The sequence below is a fragment of the Nicotiana tomentosiformis genome, chromosome 2 (genome assembly GCF_000390325.3).
Source record: "Nicotiana tomentosiformis chromosome 2, ASM39032v3, whole genome shotgun sequence".
In the NCBI taxonomy this organism is placed as follows: Eukaryota; Viridiplantae; Streptophyta; class Magnoliopsida; order Solanales; family Solanaceae; genus Nicotiana; species Nicotiana tomentosiformis.
The window spans coordinates 110,889,834-110,913,631 of record NC_090813.1 but is presented as its reverse complement, the minus strand read 5'-3'; the positions used below and the strand labels follow the sequence as shown (position 1 = coordinate 110,913,631).

General features: G+C 35.6%; 1 protein-coding gene across 5 annotated transcripts; it reads left to right on the top strand.

Moving 5' to 3' along the window:
- Positions 1–8,185: 8,185 nt before the first annotated feature.
- On the top strand, positions 8,186–22,830 carry LOC104114067 (uncharacterized). 5 transcript variants are annotated; one of them, XR_011414155.1, is made up of 6 exons: positions 8,186–8,303; positions 9,036–9,922; positions 10,011–10,129; positions 10,228–10,700; positions 21,660–21,775; positions 22,440–22,830. XR_011414155.1 is itself a non-coding variant. In XM_070195966.1 (4 exons), the coding sequence occupies exons 1-3, from the start codon at positions 9,814–9,816 to the stop codon at positions 10,687–10,689; spliced, it is 690 nt and encodes a 229-aa protein (XP_070052067.1). In that variant the 5' UTR covers positions 8,948–9,813; the 3' UTR covers positions 10,690–10,700; positions 22,440–22,830. The 5 variants fall into 5 exon arrangements, 2 of the variants coding, with proteins under 2 accessions (XP_070052067.1, XP_070052066.1); XR_011414157.1 differs by lacking the exon at positions 8,186–8,303 and having other exon boundaries at positions 8,948–9,922; positions 21,665–21,775; XR_011414156.1 differs by lacking the exon at positions 8,186–8,303 and having other exon boundaries at positions 8,948–9,922.
- The last annotated feature ends 968 nt before the right edge of the window (positions 22,831–23,798 follow it).

Genomic DNA, 23,798 nt, shown 5'->3' with positions numbered 1-23,798 from the left:
AAGATCTTCAAATGTCATTTCTTAATTTTAAAATTGTAAAGGAGATACAAATAACATATCCTACTAATATGTAACTCTTTCAACCGAAAAAGATGTATCAACTACTTTTGATGATTGATCCTGGAATTTAGACATATTAAAAGGGAAATGATAGTTCAATCTCAATCTATTATTCCACTCGTTTGACTAAAGCATTTCATAGAAAGGTGACTGGTGATCTGATGAGTTTTTAGTACATACTGACTTGGTCTTGAAGTGAATTAATTGTGGATCAATAAAATTTCTACAACACAGATGTATCACTAAAGAAAAAATAAAAAAAGTATCAAGTGGAATTGATCTGTGTTTGTTTGAGTAAATAACTTAGTATTCCATCAAGTGCACTATTCAACATATTTGGAGCATGAGTGCTAACAAATAATATTAGAATAATTTTAGAAAATATATACATAAAATATTTTGTTTGACAAAAAAATCATAAATTTACGTACCTCATATTTAGGTTATAGGTCCGCCCCTGGTAAACAAATCCATGCATAGTGTTCATATCTTTATTCCCATGTCATGATTTTTTAATTTAATAACTAAAACGAGTGTGTGATGCACGGTTGCCGACGGTAGATGTGGAAGAACTATGAAAGGTGCATTATTTGGACTAGTTAACACATTAATTTGACTGGCTCACTTACACATGAGATGGGCCAAGTGTCTAACAAGTGGGAGGGACATGGGGTTCGGCAGGTTGTGGAACTGTCACATGCAACATAAGCAAGATCATGGACTATTATTAGTATTAAGTTTTACGTTCAATTTCACCTAACAAAATGTAGTTGTTTGTGTAATTCTGGTAATTCATTACATGTGTATTACGATTTGGCATAAGATACAACCAAATGCATACTTTATTGTTATCATTTTGAGGTGTTATATATTTTCTATTAACTACTACTGTATCCTAATTTGTTTGATACCTTCCGAATTTCGAGAGTCAAACTTTTCAGTTTTGACCACAAATTTGGACATAAAATCTTTTTCTTCTTCTTCTTTTGATTTTTTATAACTATTTGGAAGCTAAATCAAAAGTACTATAAGAAATCATGATTTCTTTTAAAGACAAAAAAATCATGATTAAAGAAAAACTCGTTTGACTCTCGAAATTCAAAATGCATCAAACAAATTGGAACAAAGGGAGTATGATCTTTTATATATATACTAGTCTTAGTGTATGTGCTTTGCGTGTGTATCTAACTCAGTGAAAAATTTATTTAAAATTTTTTTTTGAGTTATAAAATAAAAATATAAGTTCTTAAAAATAATGAATGTTGACCGTATATAACTAATAAAAAATGAAACTGCTCCACGGAAATACTCAATATTCAACTTAAAATGTATTTCAAAGAATCACTGAAGTTAGAATGGAAAGTGTTTATTTAATTTGGAAGTATCATTATTTAAGTGAGATTAGTATTTAAATAATATTAATTAGCTAGCTCATACCAAATTTTAGGTATTTAATTACAATTATATTTTTATTCGATAAAAATTCTTTTTCAAATAGTAAAAAACCGATTAGATGAAAAACCATTCATGCATGACATGTTCCAAAAAAGCAAATGAAAATTCTTTGTAAATCTAAAAAATTTAAGAATCACTTTATATTTTAAATAAAGTTTACAATTGAAATGCCCTTTTAGAAGCCATAATTATAGTCAAAAAATTCATTTATATTCAGCTAAATTTAATACAATCTAGAGAAGTTAAAAGAGCTCATAAATTATCTTGTTGGAATAATTGATAATTTTGGAGTTTGTTATTGATTTCTACTCAATATTCCAAATAATTGTAATTGCTAATTTAAAAGCTTTGAAAACTAAAATTATAATACTATTATTAGTGGAATAGACTTCTATATATTTTTAAATATTCAAATATAGAAGAGCTTCATATAAATCAGAACGTATAAAGGTTTTAAAAAAATTGACCACTTCCATGTAATCCAAAGCCAAACGCACTTCCTCTTTCTTTAATGTTCTTATTCTCTTCTTTATTTATTTTATTTATTATTTATAAATAATTTAAGTGTAAAATTTATATAAGGTAAAATATTAATAATTTTAAAGTTTTAAATGTCAAATAGTTAATACAGTTCAAATAAGGAAAAAATTTATTATATAAACTCCTAAATATTAGAGAATTAATTAAATGACTATTTTTTAATATTAGAAAAATAAGCAAATGACTATTTTATCTAGTGTGACCTCTATTTTTAAAGGGTAAAAAAATCCAAACAAGCGTTAAGAATTTTCGTGCTTTTAATATAGTATATATATATATATATATATATATATATATATATATATATATATATATATATATATATATATATTATAATTTCCTAGAGTAATTTCCTACTATATTCAATTTTCTTCATCTCTTTCCTCTTCTATTTATCGTTTGACCCCATTAAGAAATGTGTTGCAAAAATAGCCTCACTTCATAGGTTGCCAAAGGTTTGAAACACGTAACAATTATGATGATTGTGAGGTTTCTATCATAAAATTCTAATCGTCACCAGAATTTCAGCCACAATAATAAAAAACACAAAATTCTGACGATCACCATAACTATTGCGTGTTTTAAAAAATTGACCAACATACTTTAAAATTCTGACATTTAAGGAAAATTCTGTCTAACATGCTTTAAAATTTTAGTATGGGAAAAAAATTCTATTAGCAGGATTAAAAAATGAAAAATTAACACTGGAAGACAACATATAATAGGAATTGATAAATTTTAGGCCTTAGTTATATTAGGCAACCCAAAAACATTAGCATTGTATACCAAAATCCCAAAAAACTCTACTTCCCTATTTATTTTCTCTCTTACCCTCTCTACCTCTCTTTGTCATCTCCCTATCCCCTCTCTCTCCGTCTCCATATTTCTTATTCTATCTCTTCTCTCTCTATCTCTCTCATAGTTTAGGAAAGATTATTGCAATTCATGCATCAAAACTTGAGCAACAATGCCGATCGAATTTGATCTTTCAATGACAATTAACTCGAAAACTGAAATTTTTGCCACTTTAAAAGCCCTGAAGTAGTAAACATGACGAAGATGTGCCCGCAAAGATGGTCACAACGCAACAGAATATTTGACACTTATGAATATGAGTTCGTACGAAGAAATTAAGCACTAAGTTGTTGATTACGAGTTACTTAATTCGTATTGAAATTAAATGAGTTAGATCCAAAAAGTTGAATCGATATATGGAGAATATATATATAATTAGCCAGAACTTTATTTTTTCTTCCCGCTTTTTTCTGATTGAAACATAATTTTCATTCTCATTTTGTATTATTATATGAGTAAATAAAATTTTGACATACATTTTGATATACAAAGAAAGAAAATAAGTTTTTTATATACATCTTGGTATACACAAAGAAGGAAAATTATCTTGTGATAGCTATTTTGGTATATATATATTATTTGATGTGTTATACATTGTGATATACAAATAATATAATTATTTTTTTTATGATATACATTAATATAGAGACAACAATAAATTTTAAACAACTATATTTACAAATCATTTTTTAGATGTGCAAAGAAGGAAAATAAAATTTTAATACACACAAAGAAAAAAATAAAGTTAGGATATACATTTTAATATATATATATATATATATATATATATATATATTATTGTGATATACATTTAATGGCTATCAGGCACCAATATTTATAATTAGGGCCTTTTTTTTGCTAATGATGTGGATATGTCACCATGCCAAAATCCCATAAAAATTCAAGGGAAACTACCACTTATGTCTATTTATAAGTAACTTATTACAAAATTGGCCAATACATAAACTATTACTATTATTAGCCAAATATTTTTAATATTAACCAATTAGCTATTTGTTGCAAAAAAAAGGGTCAATTTTTTGCTTTTATTTGCGTGAGTGTTATTAGAATAGATTGGGTATATCTTAACGAGCTTGAATCTCAATTTTGGGATGATTTGGTGGAGTTTTGAGGTGGTTTGAATTTAAAATTCAAAGTAGAAGATGAACATGAAAAAAATGATATGTGTATCATTTGTGTATCACATATGTATCATATTTGTATCAAATGTGTATCACATGTATATCCATGCATACTTGTGTGTGAGTTACATGTTTGATACATGTGTCGCAGAAGAATTTTTTGAACTCGATTTGAACTACGAATTTTGATACCAAATCAGTCCAAATCACCTTCAATCTTTCTCAAATTTTGTATATTGACTCATCTATATATTTTCAATGAATTTCAACCATACCCATTGAAAAAGTTCCCTTTTTGCTTAGATTTTTAGAATCTTGTATATAATTTTTTTTTTGTATTTCATCACCTTATTTGCTACCTCATTCATGAAATTTTCTTTCCGTCTTGCATCTAATGTTGTTGATCACGCTTAAAAATACGGAAGAAGATCTTTGCGTGTGATTTTTAAAGAAAAAGAACCTTATTTATTTGAATTTTTAATTTTTATATATGCTTGATTAGTATTGATAAATCTATAATTAATAGCTAGAGATTGGTAAGTCAAATAACTTACATTTGTAAGATTCCCAAAAATCAATAGTAGCACACAAGTACATCCAATTTGTGTCACTCTCTTTCATCCCTCTCAAAAAGTCCATATTCCGAAAATTTCCACCCAAGTCGGTTACCTATTCATAACAAGCCCATAGCCCGAACCGAGATGTAGTTAGTCCCTTAAACCCTGAATCTCACCATTCCCACGCACCCTGTGAACCAGTGGGAATACAGTAGAGGAGCAAAAATCATGGCAAGGCGCTGTATATCGGTTTCGAGGACTCTTCTCTCTAGCAGTAGACCATCAACAGTCCATTCATCTCCAAGTGTACAGTCCATTCTCGGCCAGCGCCTTCAATCTCGCCGTTCTATTTCCACCATACTCACCAGGTTCCTTTTCGTATCTATGCATCGCCCTTTCTCGGTTCTCTTTTTACATTTCACTTAATTTAGACTAAATTTTAGTCTTTTATTTATTAATTAATTTTAATTTTCAGGACTAATGGAGTACTGGGTTGCACCCAATCGCTGCTACCGCTTCACAGCGCGGTGGCAGCCAGCCGTCTAACATCACACATCCAAATGGAGGCGCGCACTTGCTGCCAGCTGGCTCAGGGTACCTTTTTCTGTCGCACTTGCCCTGATCGGTAATTTTCAATTGTGAGTCCTGTTTTCCGCACCTAATGCTGATAAAAATCACAATTTTGCAAAGTACATGTTCGGGAGGATCAATATTTTGAGCTCTGTTCTCCTCATATGATGCCCCGATTTTAGCTCTTAGAAGTTTAACTTACCCATTTAAACTTTATTTTGGAATCAAAATTGAGTATGCTTCATTGGTACCTCTTTTGATTCATCATTTTTGTTTTCTACTGCCAAGTGTAGCTTACGGCAGGACACATTGATAAAAAAGGAGGAAGTTTTACATATGTTTGTGTTTTTTCGTTGAAGTGGAGATGATGAGGTATTAAATAAAATACCTATTATCTTGAATTTAGAAGAGGATCCTATGAGGCTATGACTCATAGCAAGACAATGACTTCAAGAGATTATGCTTTCTAGAAAGAAGATACGAATGATGAGAATGGATTCTCTTATATCGAATGGCTTGACAAATTTATCTTCTTATACTAAATCTATTGGGTGTAAGTGGGTATTTAGAAGAAAGCACAACACCGATGGTTTGCTACGGACCTTCGGTGGTAGAATAGCTGGCAAGGAATTAGTCAAAAGTCAGGAGTAGATTATTTTGATACATATACTCCTGTTGTGGTGAGATTGACTGCAGAATGACTGAGAAATATGTTGCCAGATATAGAGTCATGGCCTCAACCAATGCTAGTTGTCCACTTGCATCGTGACAGGGAAAGTGTGAAACAACTATGTCTAAGACATTCAACAAGATATACAATAGAAAATCTAGACATATTATTTTAAGAGTACATAAAACAATTGGTTTCTGATGATTATTATGAGTTCTTATGTTAGGTTTAAGACAACTTTGCTGACCATTGACTGAAGGACACTCAAGAGATACGATAATGACTACAAGTGCTACCAGTCTAAGGCAGTTTTGATTTATCACTATCACGGGTACCTTATCTTTTTTATTGCTTAGCAATATGAAAGGTTTGCAGTATTCGAAATGATAGTACTTAAGAAAAATAGGGCCAGTGCAAAATTACTCTTCATGTAGAAACAAAGTTCGGATTAAGAACTTAGAAAGTTAATGTTAAGAATTTGATTAAATCTTCACCAATATAAACACGAAATGGTGCTGCTTCAATCTAAGTTTGAAATTATGAATTTAGGAGGTAGCACAAGGTCATAATATGGTGCTAAGCTCATGTGAAAGACGTTTTGAAGTTAATACTCCTTCCGTTTCAATTTACGTGAACCTATTTCTTTTTTAGTCCGTGCTTTTTTTGGAAATAATTTACCTTTATGCGATGATTTATAGCCACACAAAATATATGTGCCTCATTTTACACCACAAGTTCAAAAGTCTTCTCTCTTTTCTTAAACTTCGTGCCCAGTCAAATGAATTAACATAAATTGAGACGGAGGGAGTATGATTTTATGTGTATAAATTTTTTCATCTCGTCAGTAAATGAATGCGGTTTAACAGAAAATTATCCTTACTATCAATTTTGATGAGATTTTAAAATGTTTATATAAGTAGTGGGCTCAAATACAACTACTATATGCATAAATCATAAATAACTACATCAATCACTAAGTGGAAGATTGTTAATGTAGTTAGGCTTTTTTTTTTTGATGAAATAAGATTCTTCATTGCAGGCATCCAGAAGATGCAAAGTTACAAGAAGTAATTGAGTTAGCTCCATTACAAAGACTTAATCTGCTTAGGGAGCTAACTCAAAAACAAAAGTAAGGATATAACTGAGTTAAGCTAGACTTAGAGATCCAATGAAATCTAGAAGAGGAATTACATTATTTATAGGTATTAGAGAACTCCAACTAAATAGTTGCACAAGGCAATTGGCTTTGATAGCGTGTATAGAAGTTGAAATGCCATCAAAGTATCTGCGATTCCTTTCTTGCCAAATGCACCAAAAAATGCATGCTGGGATCATCTTCCAGACTTTCTTGATGGCCCTTTCAACTTTCCAGCTGCTCCAACCTTCCACTGCTTCCCTGATGCCCTGTGGTTGTGTCCAGCTTATTCTCAGGATAGAAAGAAACATACACCATATATCTGTTGCCACTGGACAATGTAAGAATATGTGGTTGATTGACTCAGAACTTTGCTGACATAGGTAGCATCTATTTACCAGCTGAAAGCTCCTTTTGCAGAGATTGTCTTGAGTTAGGCAAGCTTCTTTGAGTGTAGTCCAAGTAAAGCAGATAACCTTTGTTGGAAGCTTTGTCTTCCAGATGAGCTTCCATGGCCACGAGTCAATGTTTCCATTATGCTCACATATGCGTCTGTAGCCCATCTTCACTGAATATGGACTTGAGTCACAACCAACCCATCTGATTCTGTCGGGGATCTGCTCATTCATAGTGAAGGTTCCTAGTCTACCAAGCAATGTAAACAAACTACCTAACTCCCAGTCATGCATATTCCTTCTGAAAAGTGGGACCCATGAGTTTCCTGATCTGTATTGACTTATTGTAGAGTTGGGATCACTAGCAATCTGAAACAGTAGTGGAGAGTTCTCTTCCAGTGGGAGACTGTCCAACCAGATATCTTTCCAGAATCTAACATGTAACCCATTACCCACCTTGAATGAAATATTCTGTGAAAAATCCTCCCAAAGGCTACTGATGTGTTTCCATGGGCCAACACCATGAGGAGACCTGCTGAGTTTAGTACACTAGTGATCAGTGTTTAGAAAAGCGATCGCTTCGTCGCTTTAAGCGCGAAGCGACGCGACGCGACTCAGTGTCGCTTCTAGCTGCCTGAGGCGACTCGACCGAGGGAAGCGCACGCTTCAACGGAGGAAGCGACGAAGCGAGTAAAGCGACGAAGCGATCGCTTCTGTTAAAAAAGCGACACTGAGTCTGTTTTTTTAAAAAGAGGGCCCTTTTTTAAAAACACTATATATTTAAGTTGAAAAACTTTGGGTCTGTTTTTTTATTATACAAAACAGACCCTAAATTGACAAAAATTGGCCATTTCTTCTTCTCTCTTCTACGATCGAGGTCGACCAAAGCCTAGGGTTCTTCATCGACATTTCTGACCAGTCCAGGTAATTTTCTTCTTCTCCTTTCTTCTTCTCTTTTTTTTTTTTCTTCTTTCTTTCTTCTTCTTGGTCCCGTCAGATTCTGCTTTTTTTTCTTTCTTTTTCCTTCTTTCTTCCTTCTTCTTCTTCGTTTATCTCTGAGACTCTGACAGTCCAGTTTGCACTGTTCAGATTTCAGCGTCTTCTTCTTCCCTTTATCTCTAACCCATTTTGTTTTTTTTCCCCCTTTTATTCTTCTTATTTATTACTTTTAATATGTATTTTAGTTTATAAAATTAATTATTATTTATATATGTTATATTTTTCAGTTTATTTGATTTTTTTAATGTATATTTCAGCATATAAAATTAATTATTATTTATATATGTTATATTTTTCAGTTTATTTGATTTTTTAATGTATATTTCAGTATATAATATTAATTATTATTTATATATGTTATATTTTCAGTTTATTTGATTAATTTTATATGTATTTCATTTTAGAAAATTAATTATTATATATATATGTTATATTTTAGTTTATTTGATTTTTTAATGTATATTTCAGTATATAAAGTTAATTATTATTTATATATGTTATATTTTTCAGTTTATTTGATTAATTTTATATGTATTTCACTTTAGAAAATTAATTAGTATATAGTTGGTGAATTCTCCCAAGGGAAGTTTGTTTCTTGAGTCCATTGATGCTAGCGACTCATCCACTGACCACATCAAAATGTTCACCTTGTTTCAGAACACCATTGAAAAGATTGGCCCAAGCAAAGTTGTTCAAGTGGTCACTGATAATGCGAGTGAAAATGTGAAAGCGGGTGGCATGGTGGAAGGAGCGTACAAGAATGTCTATTGGACTCCATGTGCGGCTCATTGTATCAACTTAATCTTCGGGGACATTTTCAAGGAAAAACCCTTCTCTACAGTTTTTGGCCAGGGCGTTAGGGTACATTCTTATATTTCTCAGCGGCCCTTGTTATTGAATATGATGAGAAGATTCACCGGACAAAAAAATTTGGTGAAACCGGGCAAGACAAGGTTCGCCACTGCTTTCTTGACTTTACATAGTATCCACTTGCAAAAATCCAATTTGAGAAAGTTGTTCACTTCAGAGGAATGGAGCAAGAGTAAATTTGCAAAGGAAAGTGCAGGGAAAGATGTTGCACGCATTATTCTTTCTTATTCTTTTTGGAATAATGTCCTTCATGCTCTTAAAATTGGTGGCCCTTTGGTTAAAGTACTCCGTTTGGTGGATGGGGAGCAAAAACCACCAATGGACTACCTCTATGAAGCTATGGATAGGGCCAAGGAGGCTATTCAAGCATCATTCACTGATGAGCAGAAATATGCAAAGGTCTTTCAGATCATTGATGCAAGATGGAGTGAGCAACTTCATAGACCTTTGCATGCAGCTGGACTTATTCTGAACCCATCACTCTTTTATGATCAGCATGAGAATAATTCATTGGCTAGAGAAGTGTGGACAGGATTCCATGAGGTTGTTATCAAGTTGACCCCAGATGAAGACATGCAAGAAAAAGATAGTAGATCAGCTTGCTATTTACAAGGCAGCTGAGGGACTTTTTAAGCTCCGACTTGCTATTAAACAAAGAAAGACGAAATCGCCAGGTGACCAAGTGCTTCTATATTTTATAGCTCTAACTTTAATGTATTTTTTATACTTATTAACTCTTGAATTTTTTTTTCACTTCTATAGTTGAGTGGTGGGACCAATATGGTGTAGAGACTCCGAATTTACAGACTTTCGCCATCAGAGTTCTAAGTTTAACTTGTAGCTCATCCGGATGTGAAAGGAACTGGAGCGTTTTTGAACACGTGAGAAATAAAAAGAATTATTTCGTGTTTTGAGATAAAGTAAATTATATCTCAATTGTCCCAACTCCTACTAATTAGTTGACACATTTTGTTTGCAGATTCATACAAAGAAGAGGAATCGACTAACCTTGAAGCGCCTCCATAATCTAGTGTTCATAAAATACAATAGAGCATTGAGGCGTCGCTACAACCACCGCAATCTAATTGATCCAATTCTTTTGGACAATATTGATGAGGCTAATGAGTGGCTAACCGGAGTCCCCGAAAATTGTGAAGATGAAGAAGTATTTGAAGGCGATTCTAATTTCACTTGGGGTGATGTTGCAGTTGCTAGTGGAGTTGGGGAGAATCCTTATGGTTTAAGGGGGAATACTTCAAGTTCAAGCTCGATTAGGAAGGGAAAAAGTGTGGCTACTACAAGTCGATCCCTATCCCTAATTGATGAAGATGAAAGTGATCATGAAGAGCAAGAGGAGGGGGAGGAGGAAGATGACGAGCAATATGAAGATAATAGAGGAATTCAAGATTTTGACAATCTTGAAGAAGAACAAGAAGAGTAGAAGAATAAGAGGTTGATTCTAGTAATTTAGCAGCTTTGATTTTGACAATTTGAACTTTTTGATTATTTATAATTTTATATTGTGTCTTTGCAAGGTTTACATTATGTTTTTTAAGAACTGCGCTTCACTTTAATAAAGCGTGCGCTTCGCTTTGCGCTTCGCTTTTGAAGCGAGGCGAGCCCTTGTCGCTTTTTTGCGCTTCTCGCTCTTAAAAACACTGCTAGTGATTTTGTAGTCCATGTTTAGCAGTCACCACCTTCTTCCATAGGCTGGCGTCTTCCTCCCCGAATCTCCCAAGCCATTTCATTAGCATGCTCTTGTTGTGTTTTGCCAAGTCTTTTATTCCAAGTCCACCAAGGTCCTTTGGTTGAGTTACTTTGGCCCATTTGACCAGGTGAAACTTGTGACCTTCACTGTTCCCTTTCCAGAGAAAATTCCTTCTAAGTTTGTCCAATTGTTTGAGCACTTTGCTGGGCATAGGATATAGTGACATGTAATAGGTTGGTATGCTGTCCATTACACTACTAATCAAGGTTACCCTGCCTCCCATTGATAGATATTGCAGTTGCCATGTTGCCAATCTCTTCTCCACCTTCTCTATCACACCATTCCACACTGCAGTAGACTTGTACTTAGCTCCCAATGGAAGGCCCAGGTATGTTGCGGGGAAGGAACCAGTACCACAACAAAGAATATCAGCTAGATCTCCCAGGTCAGGAACTTCATTAACATGGTAGATAATGCTTTTTGCCATATTGATATGAAGTCCAGAGATAGCTTCAAAAATGAGCAGAGTTAGATTAAGATATTGAACCTGAGATATTCCTGCTCCACAAAAAACTAATGTGTCATCCGCATAGAGCAGGTGTGAGACTGACACTGCATTCCTTTGAGGTCTCCCAACACTGAAACCATCTAACCACTGCAGCTGCTTTGCTTTGTCCATCCCATTTTCCTTAACATTAAAAACATGTATGACCAATTGACTTGGTCAAATGCTTTCTCAATGTCTAGTTTGCATAGGATGCCTGGAATTCCACTTTTTAGCCTTTCATCCAACATCTCATTTGCAATCAAAGCTGCATCAGTAATTTGCCTTTGTTTGATGAAGGCATTTTGATTCTCTGAAATGAGCTTCCCAATCACTGATTTGAGTCTCTCAGCTAATAACTTTGCTGTTATCTTGTAGATGCTGCTTATGAGGCTTATAAGCCTGAAATCTTTGAGCTCAATAGCACTCTTCCTCTTAGGGACCAATGCTATGAAAGATGCATTACAAGATCTAACCATATAGCAATTTTGATGAAAGTGGTTTAAAGCCCCCATGATGTCCTGCTTTAGAATATCCCAAGCTAGCTGGAAAAAAGCCATAGTGTAACCATCTGGGCCGGGGGCTTTGTCTGGTGCACATGCCCTGATTGCTGCTATTACTTCCTCTTCTTCAAACACCCTTTCCAACCAGTCTTTCTCCTCTGTGGAGATGCTATGCTAGATTATCAAAATTGGCAGTAGGTCTCTATTGCTCATTCTCTGTGTATAGCCCCTGATAGAATCTTAGGATTTCCTCTTTGATGACCTCTTTGTCCTTTGTGATTTCTTCTCCAACCTTTAGTTTGTCTATATTATTTGATCTTCTGTGAGAGTTAGCCATTCTTTGGAAAAATTTGGTATTCCTGTCTCCTTCTTTAAGCCATAGGCACCTAGATTTCTGCCTCCAAGATATCTCTTCTTCAACTGCTACTTGCTGCAATTCCTTTTTGAGCCTTATCATCTTTTCTTTTTCAGCCTGAGATTGCAATCTACCTTCAGTTTGTTGTTCCATCAAGGCCAGCTCCTCCAGAGCCTTATTTTTCTTTGTTTCCAGCTTACCAAACTCCATTTTGTTCCGGTGAGAAATATCTTTCTTTAGACATCTTAGTTTTTGCATTAGTATAAAGTCTGGCCTACCCCCAACATCATAACTTTGCTACCAAACTTTAACATTATCTAAAAACCCCTCCACCTGGAGCCACATATTCTCAAACTTGAAGTATGAGGGGTTGGCTTCCCAATCGCCACATTCTAAGAGCAATGGGTTGTGATCAGAAATTGCCCTTGGGAGAGCAAGTTGCTTCATAGCCCCAAAGCTGTCACTCCACTCGTTAGAGACTAAAAATCTGTCAATCCTAGAAGCTTGTAGTGAAATCTCACTCCTGAACCAAGTATAGAAGGCCCCTTGAAGAGGAAGATCAATAATATCAAGGTCTTGAATTATGGCAGAGAAAGAGTTCATAGCTTTAGATCTCCTGATGCAATTGAATCTTTCACTTTCGTATCTACATACATTGAAATTCCCCCCTATCACCCATTTCTCATTCCAGATGCCTCTAATCGCTGCGAGTTCATACCAAAGCTCCTCTTTCCGGGTTTGTATGGGGGCCATAGACCCCTGTGAAGCACCATCTAAACTCATCTTGTGTGCTTTCTAGCATACAAGTTAAAGTGTAAGTGCCATGTTGAATGCCTAGGACGTTCCACTTCCTTCTGTCCCAAATCATAATAATTCCCCCACTATAACCAACTGAGTTCAGGACAACCCATTCTGCCCAACGGCTACCCCATAACTGTCTGACCAAAGAAATTGGCCACTCTTCAATTTTTGTTTCTTGCAAACATATTATATCAGCTTTCCATTTCTGTACTAGAGATTTGATTGTACTTCTCTTTTTCCCATCATTTAACCCCTGCACATTCCAGCTAAGAACTTTGATTTTCATCCAGAAAAGGCTTTGTAGTACCTGACCCTGTCCCCTTTGCTTCTACTTTCATAATTAAGTCCACACTTCAGTCTTTCAAGCTCGATTGTCTGCTTCTTTTTGCTTCTCTCTTTGGGATCCACCACTGATTTTTGTTTTTGTAGTTGTAGACGCCTTTTTTCCTCCATTCGCAGTATGATGTCAAAAATTTCATGTTCAAATCCAGCAACATTTAACTCAAATGCTTTGCATGCTTTAGACATAACTGATTTTGTCCACCTTGATGTTTCCACAACCGCAGGATTTTGAATCACTTGCAAACCCGAATTGTCCATGCCATACCATGGAAGAGAGAGGAATTCAGAAGAAGGGGATAAATCTGCCTCTGAAGAGCTTATAATTGATGGTACTGATGTCGGTATCCAAGGGCGTACATGATTGTGGATGTTAGTTGCACGATCTGCTTCATCATCGGCCTCTGATGTCAACTCATAGGTGGTTACTTGTGGAGCTGGAGTTCTTATAGTGGGTTCTGCACAGGCTGTTTGTATTTCCACCGATATAGGGTCGAACCTATTTTCAATCAAGAGCCCAATAGACTTGTTGAGGCAAGGATCAGAGATTGGCCCAACATCCCTCCATATTGATTTATTATTTGCTCTCCTTTCTTTGTTTTTTTGGGCCCTTAGAATAATAGAGTTGATCCAATTTATGTCCCAAGACCTGCTGCTTTTCTTTACCCTTTTGGGCTTTCACTGAGTGGGCTGGGGTGTTGACTGGGTCAGCAGGTGTTTTGACCACTTTATTTGAATTAAAGTGGTTCAAACCCAAATGTAAAGGCTTAGGTTTGACAGGCTGGACATCAGCGGCCTTTGTGTGGCTCGAGGAAGCTACTGTACTAGACTTCATCTTCTTCACCTCCCCTCTAGTTCTCTCTATTCCGTCACCGGTGACAATTTCTACGAGATTGTCATCCAAAATCGTAATTTTGTACTTCAACTTCCCAATTTCCAGTACCAAATTGTTGGGTAAACCACCTTCCTTAAAATTAATACAAATTCTAGCCCAAAAAAGGTGTGACCTAAGCTTCGTGTCTTCATCAGTGTCAATGAAGCCCCCGCAGTTGTCTCCAATAAACCGAAAGGTATTGGGGTTCCATGAATGCAATGGTATGCCAAAGGCCTTTATCCATTTTTGCTCAGATTTGTTGTTGGTCGGAGCTGCACCATTTTTCGGCGACCACCATTGAAGCGTGAGACGCCTGCCATTCCAGAACCACTCACCAGCTATGATTCGCACCGCTTCAAGCCTTGATGGGAACTCAAAGAGAAATTTATTGTGGTCTAATGGTGTAATAATAAGTCCAGCAGTAATCTTCCACCTGTAAAGAAACCATTTTTTAATAACTTCCGTGTTGGGGCTGAGATTAAAGGCGTCGTTGAATGTTCCCACCAAGCATTTGGAGAAGAAGTTTTCATCATCTCTGTTTCCGTCACCCCTGTCATTCTTAGTTTGCTCCTGTGACTCAGTCTGTTTCGTTGGCCACTGAATTATTTTTGCTGCATCCAGATATTTCTTGTTATGTACATCTGCAAAGTAAATCTGATGTTGATGCTCTTCCCCAGAAATTGTAGGATCCTCCCTGCTATGTCTCCCCAACCCTTGTTGTAATCTATTTCTGGAATAATGATAGCAGAACTTCTATCTCCCAACCATGCTTCCACTCTAACATATCTGCCATAAACATTGTAGTTTTGATAAACTCTGAACAGGTAGGAATGGATCTTCCTCCTCCACCTCCGGTAGAGGTTGCCTTGACCACGTGAGGCTTTCTGTAATGTTTCACAAACCCAGCGCAAGTTCTCTTCATCGATCTTGATTCTGCTAGTGAATCTTGTCCCCCGCTCAATCAAAACAAACCATCTGTCGTAATCCTCACTAATGTCAATTAATTCAAAAGACTTATCACCTGAAATGAAATGTATTTTTCCTCCCATGAGGAAAGTTTTCTTCAATGCTTTTTTATGATTGTTAATGTAGTTAGTTATTGGGAAGATAAGACAAGTTGTCGCTCACTTGGTAGAATACAAAAGAAAAGAAATGTTGTTGAACACTTCTTATACCACTTGAAGTAGTAACATTCTTTGAGGAAAATTTTGGAGGGAAAGTCAAAATTGAATATATAATTTATACAATCAAAGATGACACTTGGCATTTGGGCATTGGCCTAAAGGTAGCCCAAAATTAAATATTTTATTAATATTATTATTATTATTATTATTATTATTATTATTATTTATTTAAACGTTTTGAATTTTAAATTAGATGGTTGTAATTTAAGTGCCTTTTAATTGGTCATGTTTGTATTTTACATACATGTCATAATTAACTTGTTTAAGGTATTAATGTATTATAAACATGTTTATACCTCCAAAACGAAATAATTACGATCAAACTATCATTCTCTTCTCTACTCTAAAATATTCACTTCATGTTATTGTTAATAAATAATAATAAAAATATTAAAACAAAAACTAATAAGATAGTTGTAGTAAAATATTCCGGCTTTCACTCAAAATTTATAGCTGTAAAAAATAATCATACAATTTTGTGCAGCGTCACACCACAACTCATGGATGCACCCAAGGACATGGCACTTTAGGCCTTTAAGTTTATGCTTATAGTCAAAGTACTAACGTAATTCTAATAATAGATTAAAATAGTGCAAGAATGAGTCTACCACATGAGTATGGATCATCCCATCATAGAACCAAATATGCCCACACATTATGGGACTTAGATCTCTAATTATAAAACCCAACAGATGTAGAAGCATTTCAAGAGTATAATAGAGCTAAGAGGGAAGCGAAGAAGGTTATTAGAAAAATTCAAGGGGAAGCCCTTGATATCTTGTACTAGAAGTTAGGGCACGAGAAATGAAGAAAGAAATGTTTAAACTAGCACTGTTGAGAGAGAAGAGTATAGACTTAAATCAGGTGAAGCGTGTTAAAGAGATGAAAGGCTATCATGATCAATTGGTCAACTTGACCCACATGAAAAACTTTTTAGATCTCTACACATATGTGTAGGATAGAAACTTTAGTTATCCTTATAAATTAGAGCGACAGAGATAGAAGATGCCATGAAACATATTAGGATTAGAAAAACATGTAGTCCAGATGGTATCCTATAGATGCTTGAAATGTCTTGGAGAGGTGGGAGTAGGATTGCTTACTTTGAAGGGAAGTAAGCGGAAATAAAGAGGTCCTTTGATTGAAGTACATGAAGAAGCTTTTCCCCGAAAATTGAAGAGCTCTTTTCTAGACAGTTGATTGATTTTTTTTTACGAAGTAAGATAATATCATTAAAAGGGCATTATGAAGATGCCAAATTACAAAAGATAGAAATTGTGTTAGCTCCCATACTAAAAGACAAAATACATTATAAGCTATAGTATAAAAGTACTTATGTTATAATTAAGGAACTAACAAAATCTGAAAAAGTGTCAACGCTATTAACAGGGGAAAGAAAGTTCCAACTGAACGAACTAACTAAACACCTAACTTATAGGGAATGTGTTGGAGTTGATATTCCATCAAAACATCTGCTATTTCTTTCATTCCAAACAATCCAAAATATGACTTCTGGGATCATTCTCCATATGTTTTTAATGGCTTTGTCAACTCTCCAAAAAATCCAGATAATATAGGCTTCCTTAATGGTGTGAGGCATGATCCAAGTTATACCAAAAATGGATAGGAAGAAGTTCCAAATGTTAGCAGTGATTGGGCAATATAGAAACAAATGGTTAACACTTTATAATCTCTGTTGGCACATATAGTATCTGTTGACTAGAGTAATTGATAGCAACCATGGAAGCTCAACGTCATTAAAGGACAATGATGAAGTTTTAGAAGCTCCAAGAAGGCCTATAACAAGATCTCAAACGAAGAAGTTTCAAGACAAGTTTAATGAGCTTCAATTAACAATTTAAAGGTGTCTTATGGTGGGAGAAGGACTCCAGCCCAAAGAAGATATTTTGGGCAAGTCTTAAAACTATTTGGAGGCCCAAATATGAAGTCTAAAGGGAGGTGGAATGAGGCCCAAATCACCCCAATAAGGAGCAACTTCATCAGCCCAAACTAGTGTTGATTTAACCTAGTTTTTAGAATCTTTCATTAATGCTTTATTGACAATATCGAACAAAGTGTGGGTAGTAGCCTCAACCAGAGAGATCAACCCGCGCCTTTGAGTTGAGGCCGTTGGCGGCGCAGAACGAACTAATCCGCGACCCCAACAAGCCACCCCAACCCTACCGCCAAAGCTTGACTTTATTAAACAAGCAAGAAAGACTCCTTCTATCTTATTAGTCAAGCACTAACGAGCAAGAAAACGGGTAGTCTTTAATTTTGACTACGTTGAAGAAAGTGTGGGTAGTCTTCAATGTTGACTACATTGAACAAAGGGTGGGTAGTCTTCAATGTTGACTACTTGATAACAAACACGGATATCGGAAGACTTTAGAATTAGAAGTTAGAAAGGGGGAGGATTGATTCTTAAGAGGGAAGAAAACAAGTTCAAGTATTTGATACTTAAAACCTTGTTTAATAGTAAAAGAAGCAATGAATCAATTAAGAAGAAGAAGAAGAAGAAGAAGAAGAATATGAGGGATAGAACTCAAACGAAGAATCTTACTATTGAAGGATCCAAGATACGGTTCAAAGTAGAACAAAAAGGGCAAACCCTAAAGAGAACCTCCAAGCTCTCTTGAAGCCACAAGGCTAATAATATTAATATTCATTAAACTTAGTTACAATGAAGAGCAAGGCACCCCTTTATATTGTTGTAAAGAAGGGCCGGTCAAAAGTCAAAACAAAAATAAATAAGCTAGTAAATCCCTAGGTGCATAAAGACTACCATCACTTTATTCAATGTAGTCGACATTAAAGACTACCCACACTTTGTTCAATGTAGTCAACATTGAAGACCACCCACACTTTGTTCAATGTAGTTAACATTGAAGACCACTCACACTTTATTCAATATAGTCAAAATTAAAGACTACCCACATATTGTTCAATATAGTCAACAAAGCATTAATGGAAGATTTTAGAAATTAGGTTGAATTAACACTAGTTTGGGCTGCTTAAGTTTCTCCTTGTTGGGGCTGATTTGGGCCCCATTCCACCTCCCCTGGGACTTCAATTTGGGCCTCCAAATAGTTGTAATACTTGCCCAAAATATCTTCCTTGGGCTGGAGTCCTTCTCCCACCATAAGACACCTTTTAATTGCTAATTGAAGCTCATTGAGCTTGTCTTGAAACTTCTTCGTTTGAGATCTTGTCATGGGCCTTCTTGGAGCTTCTAAAACTTCATCCTTGTCCTTTAATGACGTTGAGCTTCCATGGTTGCTATCATTGTCCCCATCTCAAAGAAGATTCGTCCTCCTCGAATCTTGATAGGATAATATTTGCTCCTCCAATGAAGTTGAGCTTCCATGGTTGCTATCAATAATGCTCCTTCTGCTAAGATTGTCCTGTGTTAAAACAACTTCATTGAGGGCACCCCATGTGAGGCATGCTACTTTGAGGGGCATTCTGGTCCTCCAGACATGTTTCCAGGGCCAATCCTCTAATATTCCATTCCGTGACACATAAAGTTGTAGCCCTATTTGACTGTGTACTTCCCTTCTTTTGAATTCCCCCAGATGATTCTGTCTGGTTGTTGATCTTCGGTGATGAAATCTCCCCGTGTGGCTAAGAGAGCAAGTAAGTCATTGATTTCCCAATCACGAAGATTTCTTCTAAACACCGTATTCCAAATGTTGTTTTCTTTATTTTGAGCAATATTTGAGTCCTGATTGCAGGCTATTAGGTATAGACCAGGGTACCAATCCTTTAGTGCTGTATTTCCAAGCCATGTCTTTCTAGAATTTCACATGAACACCATTACCAATTTTGAATGATGTATTCGGAAAGAAATCATTTTGAAAGCTGTTGATGTGTTTGCATAGACCCACTCCATGAGGTGCTGAACTTTTCTTGAGGCTCCAGTGATTCTGAATTCCACATTTGGCGTCAATGATCTCCTTCCAGTAACCTGTTTCAGTTTGTCCATGCCTCCATAGACATTTCATTAGCATACATTTATTGTGAAACCTAAGATTCCTGATACCCAATCCCCCATAAGACTTTGGCTGAGTTACTTTTGGCCACCTAACAAGTGAAGATTTGTGAGTCTCACTGTTTCCTTCCCATAAAAACCTTTTCTTAGCTTGTCTAGCTGCTTTAGGACCGAGCTTGGCATAGGAAACAAAGATATGTAATAAGTTGGTATGCTGTCAAGGACATACTGATCTGTGTGAGTCTGCCCCCCCATCCCCCTCCAGTGGATTTGAATTTGGCTTCGAAGGGGACAACAAAGTATTTCAGCTAATTCCTCCAAATTTTGAACTTCATTCACTAGATAGAATAATGTTTTTAAGCATAATGAGTAAGATGAGGTTGAGATTGATTACTTGTAACCTTTCTGCACCACAGAAGATCAATGTGTCATATGCATATAACAGGTGTGGTACATTGACTAAGTTTGCAGGATTTCTCCCCACCTGAAAACCTTGTATCCATTGAAGCTCCTTTGCCCTTCCAAGCATTTGTGAGACACCCTCCAATGCTAATATAAAGAGAAAATGAGAGAGGGGATCTCCTTGCCTGAGGCCATCTAAGGAGAAAAGAAACCTACAAGGATTCTGTTAACCAACACGGAATATTTCACAGTTGATTTGCAGATTTTATCCCCCTTATCCACCTATCTTCAAATCCCTTCTTCTTTGGGATGTTGATGAGATATGCCCAACTCAGTTGATCAAAAGTTTTTTCAATGTCTAATTTGCACAACAAACCTGTTTCACCACTTTTGATTCTCCAATTCAAGACCTCATTGGCAATCAGGGAGGCATCTATGAGCTGCCTGTTTTTGATAAAAGCACTTTGTTGTCCAGAGATCAACTTGGCTATGACCTTCTTTAATCTGTAGGCCAAAAATTTTGCAGCTATCTTGTAAACACTCCCTATTAAACTGATAGGTCTGTAGTCCCTAGTTCTATTGCTCCTTTTATTTTGGGGATAAGAGCAATAAATGCAGCATTGTAGGATTTGACCATATGGCAGCTATGATATATAAGTGATTGAGAGCCTCCATGATATCTGTTTTAATAAAGTCCCATGCCTTCTGAAAGAAGGCCTAGTGCTTTATTAAAACAGATAACTTTGAGGCTGACAAGACTTCTGATTCCTCAAAAAGTGATTCTAGATCAACACATTCATCTTCAAATAATGAGGGTAACCCCTCAAACTCTGTTGTAGGTCTCCAAGGTTCCTTCTCCTTGTACAAAGTCTAATAATAATCCAGTAGTTTCTGTTTGATCTGCTCCTTTTCTTCAACTAGATTTTCTCCCACCCTGAGCCTATAATGCAATTCTTCCTCCTTTGAGAGTTAGCAATTTTATGAAAATACTTTGTGTTTCTGTCTCCTTCCTTTAGCCATAAACACCATTAGTTTGTCTCCAAGAGACTTCTTCAGCTAGTGCAATATGTTGAAGTTCCAATTTGAGATTGAAAATCTACAACTTTTCCTCCGGAGAATGTACCCTATGCTATGTTGCTCGGACTCTCCAAAAGTGTTGCCGCACCCGTGTCGGATCCTTCAAAAATGCACTAAATTTGGAGGATCCGACACACACCCAACAACATTTTTGAAGAGTCCGAGCAACATAGACCCTATGTTTAACCACTTGGTCCAAGAGTCTTAACTCATCCAGGTTGTTATGTCCTTTAAAGATCTCAACTTCTGGATGAAAATATAGTCTGGGGAGTCATTGAGCCAATGACTGTGTAAGATTGCCACCATTCCTTTATCATGTCCATAAACCCTTCAGTTTGTAGCCACATATTTTCAAACTTGAAATAAAATGGTGTTGGTTCCCCGAGGATTGGTTTGTGGTCCGAAATTACCCTTTACCCGGGCATTGCTAGCTGCTTCACTGCTTTAGATAAATTAATCCATTCAGTTGAAAGCAAAAATCTGTCAATTCTGGATCTTAACTTCTTTTTGTTTACATTGGATTCCTTTGGATAGATTCATTGCATGATAATGAAGTTAAAGCATGGCTATTCTTTGTGTAATTGCTCTATTTTCTTTTGGAAAATATAATAATACAGACATGGGTTTATGCAGCGTAGGATGTGTTTGAAAACTGATAAGATGCAAAAAGTGACGAGCCATCTTTTAACCATGTATCTGCTATATGAATCATTGGTTCTCTGAGTATCTTATAATCTGTTTGTGTACAGGTAAAATTCGGCAGCTCAGGTCATTTGTTTTTTTGGAATTAATACTAATGTGGTCTTCATTTGAGTGTTATTCAATACAACCTCCGGTCCACTTTAAGTGATTTTTTGGCCTTTTTTTTTGTGATCCACAATGTTTGATTTTTTCATATATCAAGAAGAAATTAACTTCTTCTTTCCAAAGTTGCCCTTGGAGTAAAGAGCCTAGGAGTAGTTTGTTATATTTCCAATGAGCAAATTAAGGTTAATATGATCAATTTCATTGTTAATTAATGCTAAAAGGTGCATTCCTTAATATGTGTGAAAAAAGCCAAAAAATCACTTAAAGTGGACCGGAGGGAGTAATTAATTAGTTCAATCATTAGTAAGTTAAAATTCATGAGATCTCCACTTCTGTCAAAACTCATACTGCTTCTAGCAATATCACCCTCTTTGTGGTTTATTTTTGTTTGACCAATTTTTCATACTTGCTTTTTAGCAGCTTATAGAACTATTTCTTTTTAGTTTGCTTGATCAGTCATCTTCTATTCATAAGCTCGGCAGGATTGGGGGGCTGGGGAAAGAAATATCTCAGAACAAGAATTTTTTTTATTAGATTTAATGAGCTTACTATTTGTACAGTTTTTCTGTTCAAAACAGGCTTGATCTCGATTTCTATCTGTCATAGGTACTTAAGAATGCATTACGTATTAGCCGGAAAAGCTGCCGTAACAAACATTTTGGAGTATTTTCGGTGAAATTTGCCCTGGAAGTGCAAAGCTGTAAGCTCTAAATTCAATTTGCTTTCCTAGTTATTTTTGGGCTGATGTTGAAATTCCAGAATACTTGAAACTCCTGAAAATGATAATTCTCTAGGAGAAACGTATCCAAGTCCTTACATCTTTTCATTTGAAGTACTATTTTAATTTTTTGCTTAGCCATCAGTTATGGGAGTTAGATGGCTGAAAGCTATAGAATGATTGCCGAAAGATAATGCTTTTACCTGTGAAAACCTGATTTTGGGACTTACTACTCATGTTTTTCTTTACTAAATAAATTAAATTTACATCTTTTTAAAATGATTCTAGACTTCCAGTTTGATTAAAGCCATAAAAGCATATGTCGCAGTCTTCTTTAGTTACCATCTGACGCAGAATTAGTGACATGTACTGTATGTGTAATGATGTTTCTTTGTCTCTATTGAAACTAAGAGAAGCCTGAGGCAATTCAATCCTTTGTAGTAATGAAAGCAAACCTTTTGACTATTTCCACGCAACAAAACTTTCTACTTAGTTATAGTCTCTCTCCATCTCTCAAGCAAATACATAGCACTAGGAGTTCCAGTGAAGTATTAAACAGGCATTGCATCCACAGTCCAGCCTATTAAGGAAATTGGGAGAAAGATCTGATTATGCATGGTGCATTGTGATAAGTTGCGGATGGATGCCTTTATTTCGCCCTTTGCATTGTTACGTCTTCCCATTAGGTGCATGATTGCAGTTATTTAGCATTGCACATTTGATCAAGCATCTGCCTGTTCCCTTTTTGTTCCATCCATATCTTGCACCGCAAACCCTTAATCGGGGAGATAGGGCATTCACCACAGAGATATTTGAACGCAACTATAACGCATCCATGCTCCACCTATTGCTAATTGCTTTACCAAGTGGGGTTGATAAGATAAGTATGATTTTGGGAAACTTCTTTTGCTGATTTTGCCTATCTTACCGGCCTCATAAAAATAAGTTTCTTAGGCCTCATTTTTTTTTTGTGGAGAATAAGACATCTCAATCTGAATATACATCTGAATACTAAGATGTGTTTTAAGATCTGAATACCAAATGATTAAGACTGTTTGTTTTTTAAACATCTGAATATATAGAATTTATCTTTATTTAAAAATTAATAAACATACATTTAAATAAAATACTAATTAATCTAATATTCTATCAATAATATATATAAATGTAGTTGGTAGTGGTGATGGCTAACGAAGGTGCTTGTGAGTGCCAACTAGAGGCGATGGTTGTGGTGATTTTGGTTGATA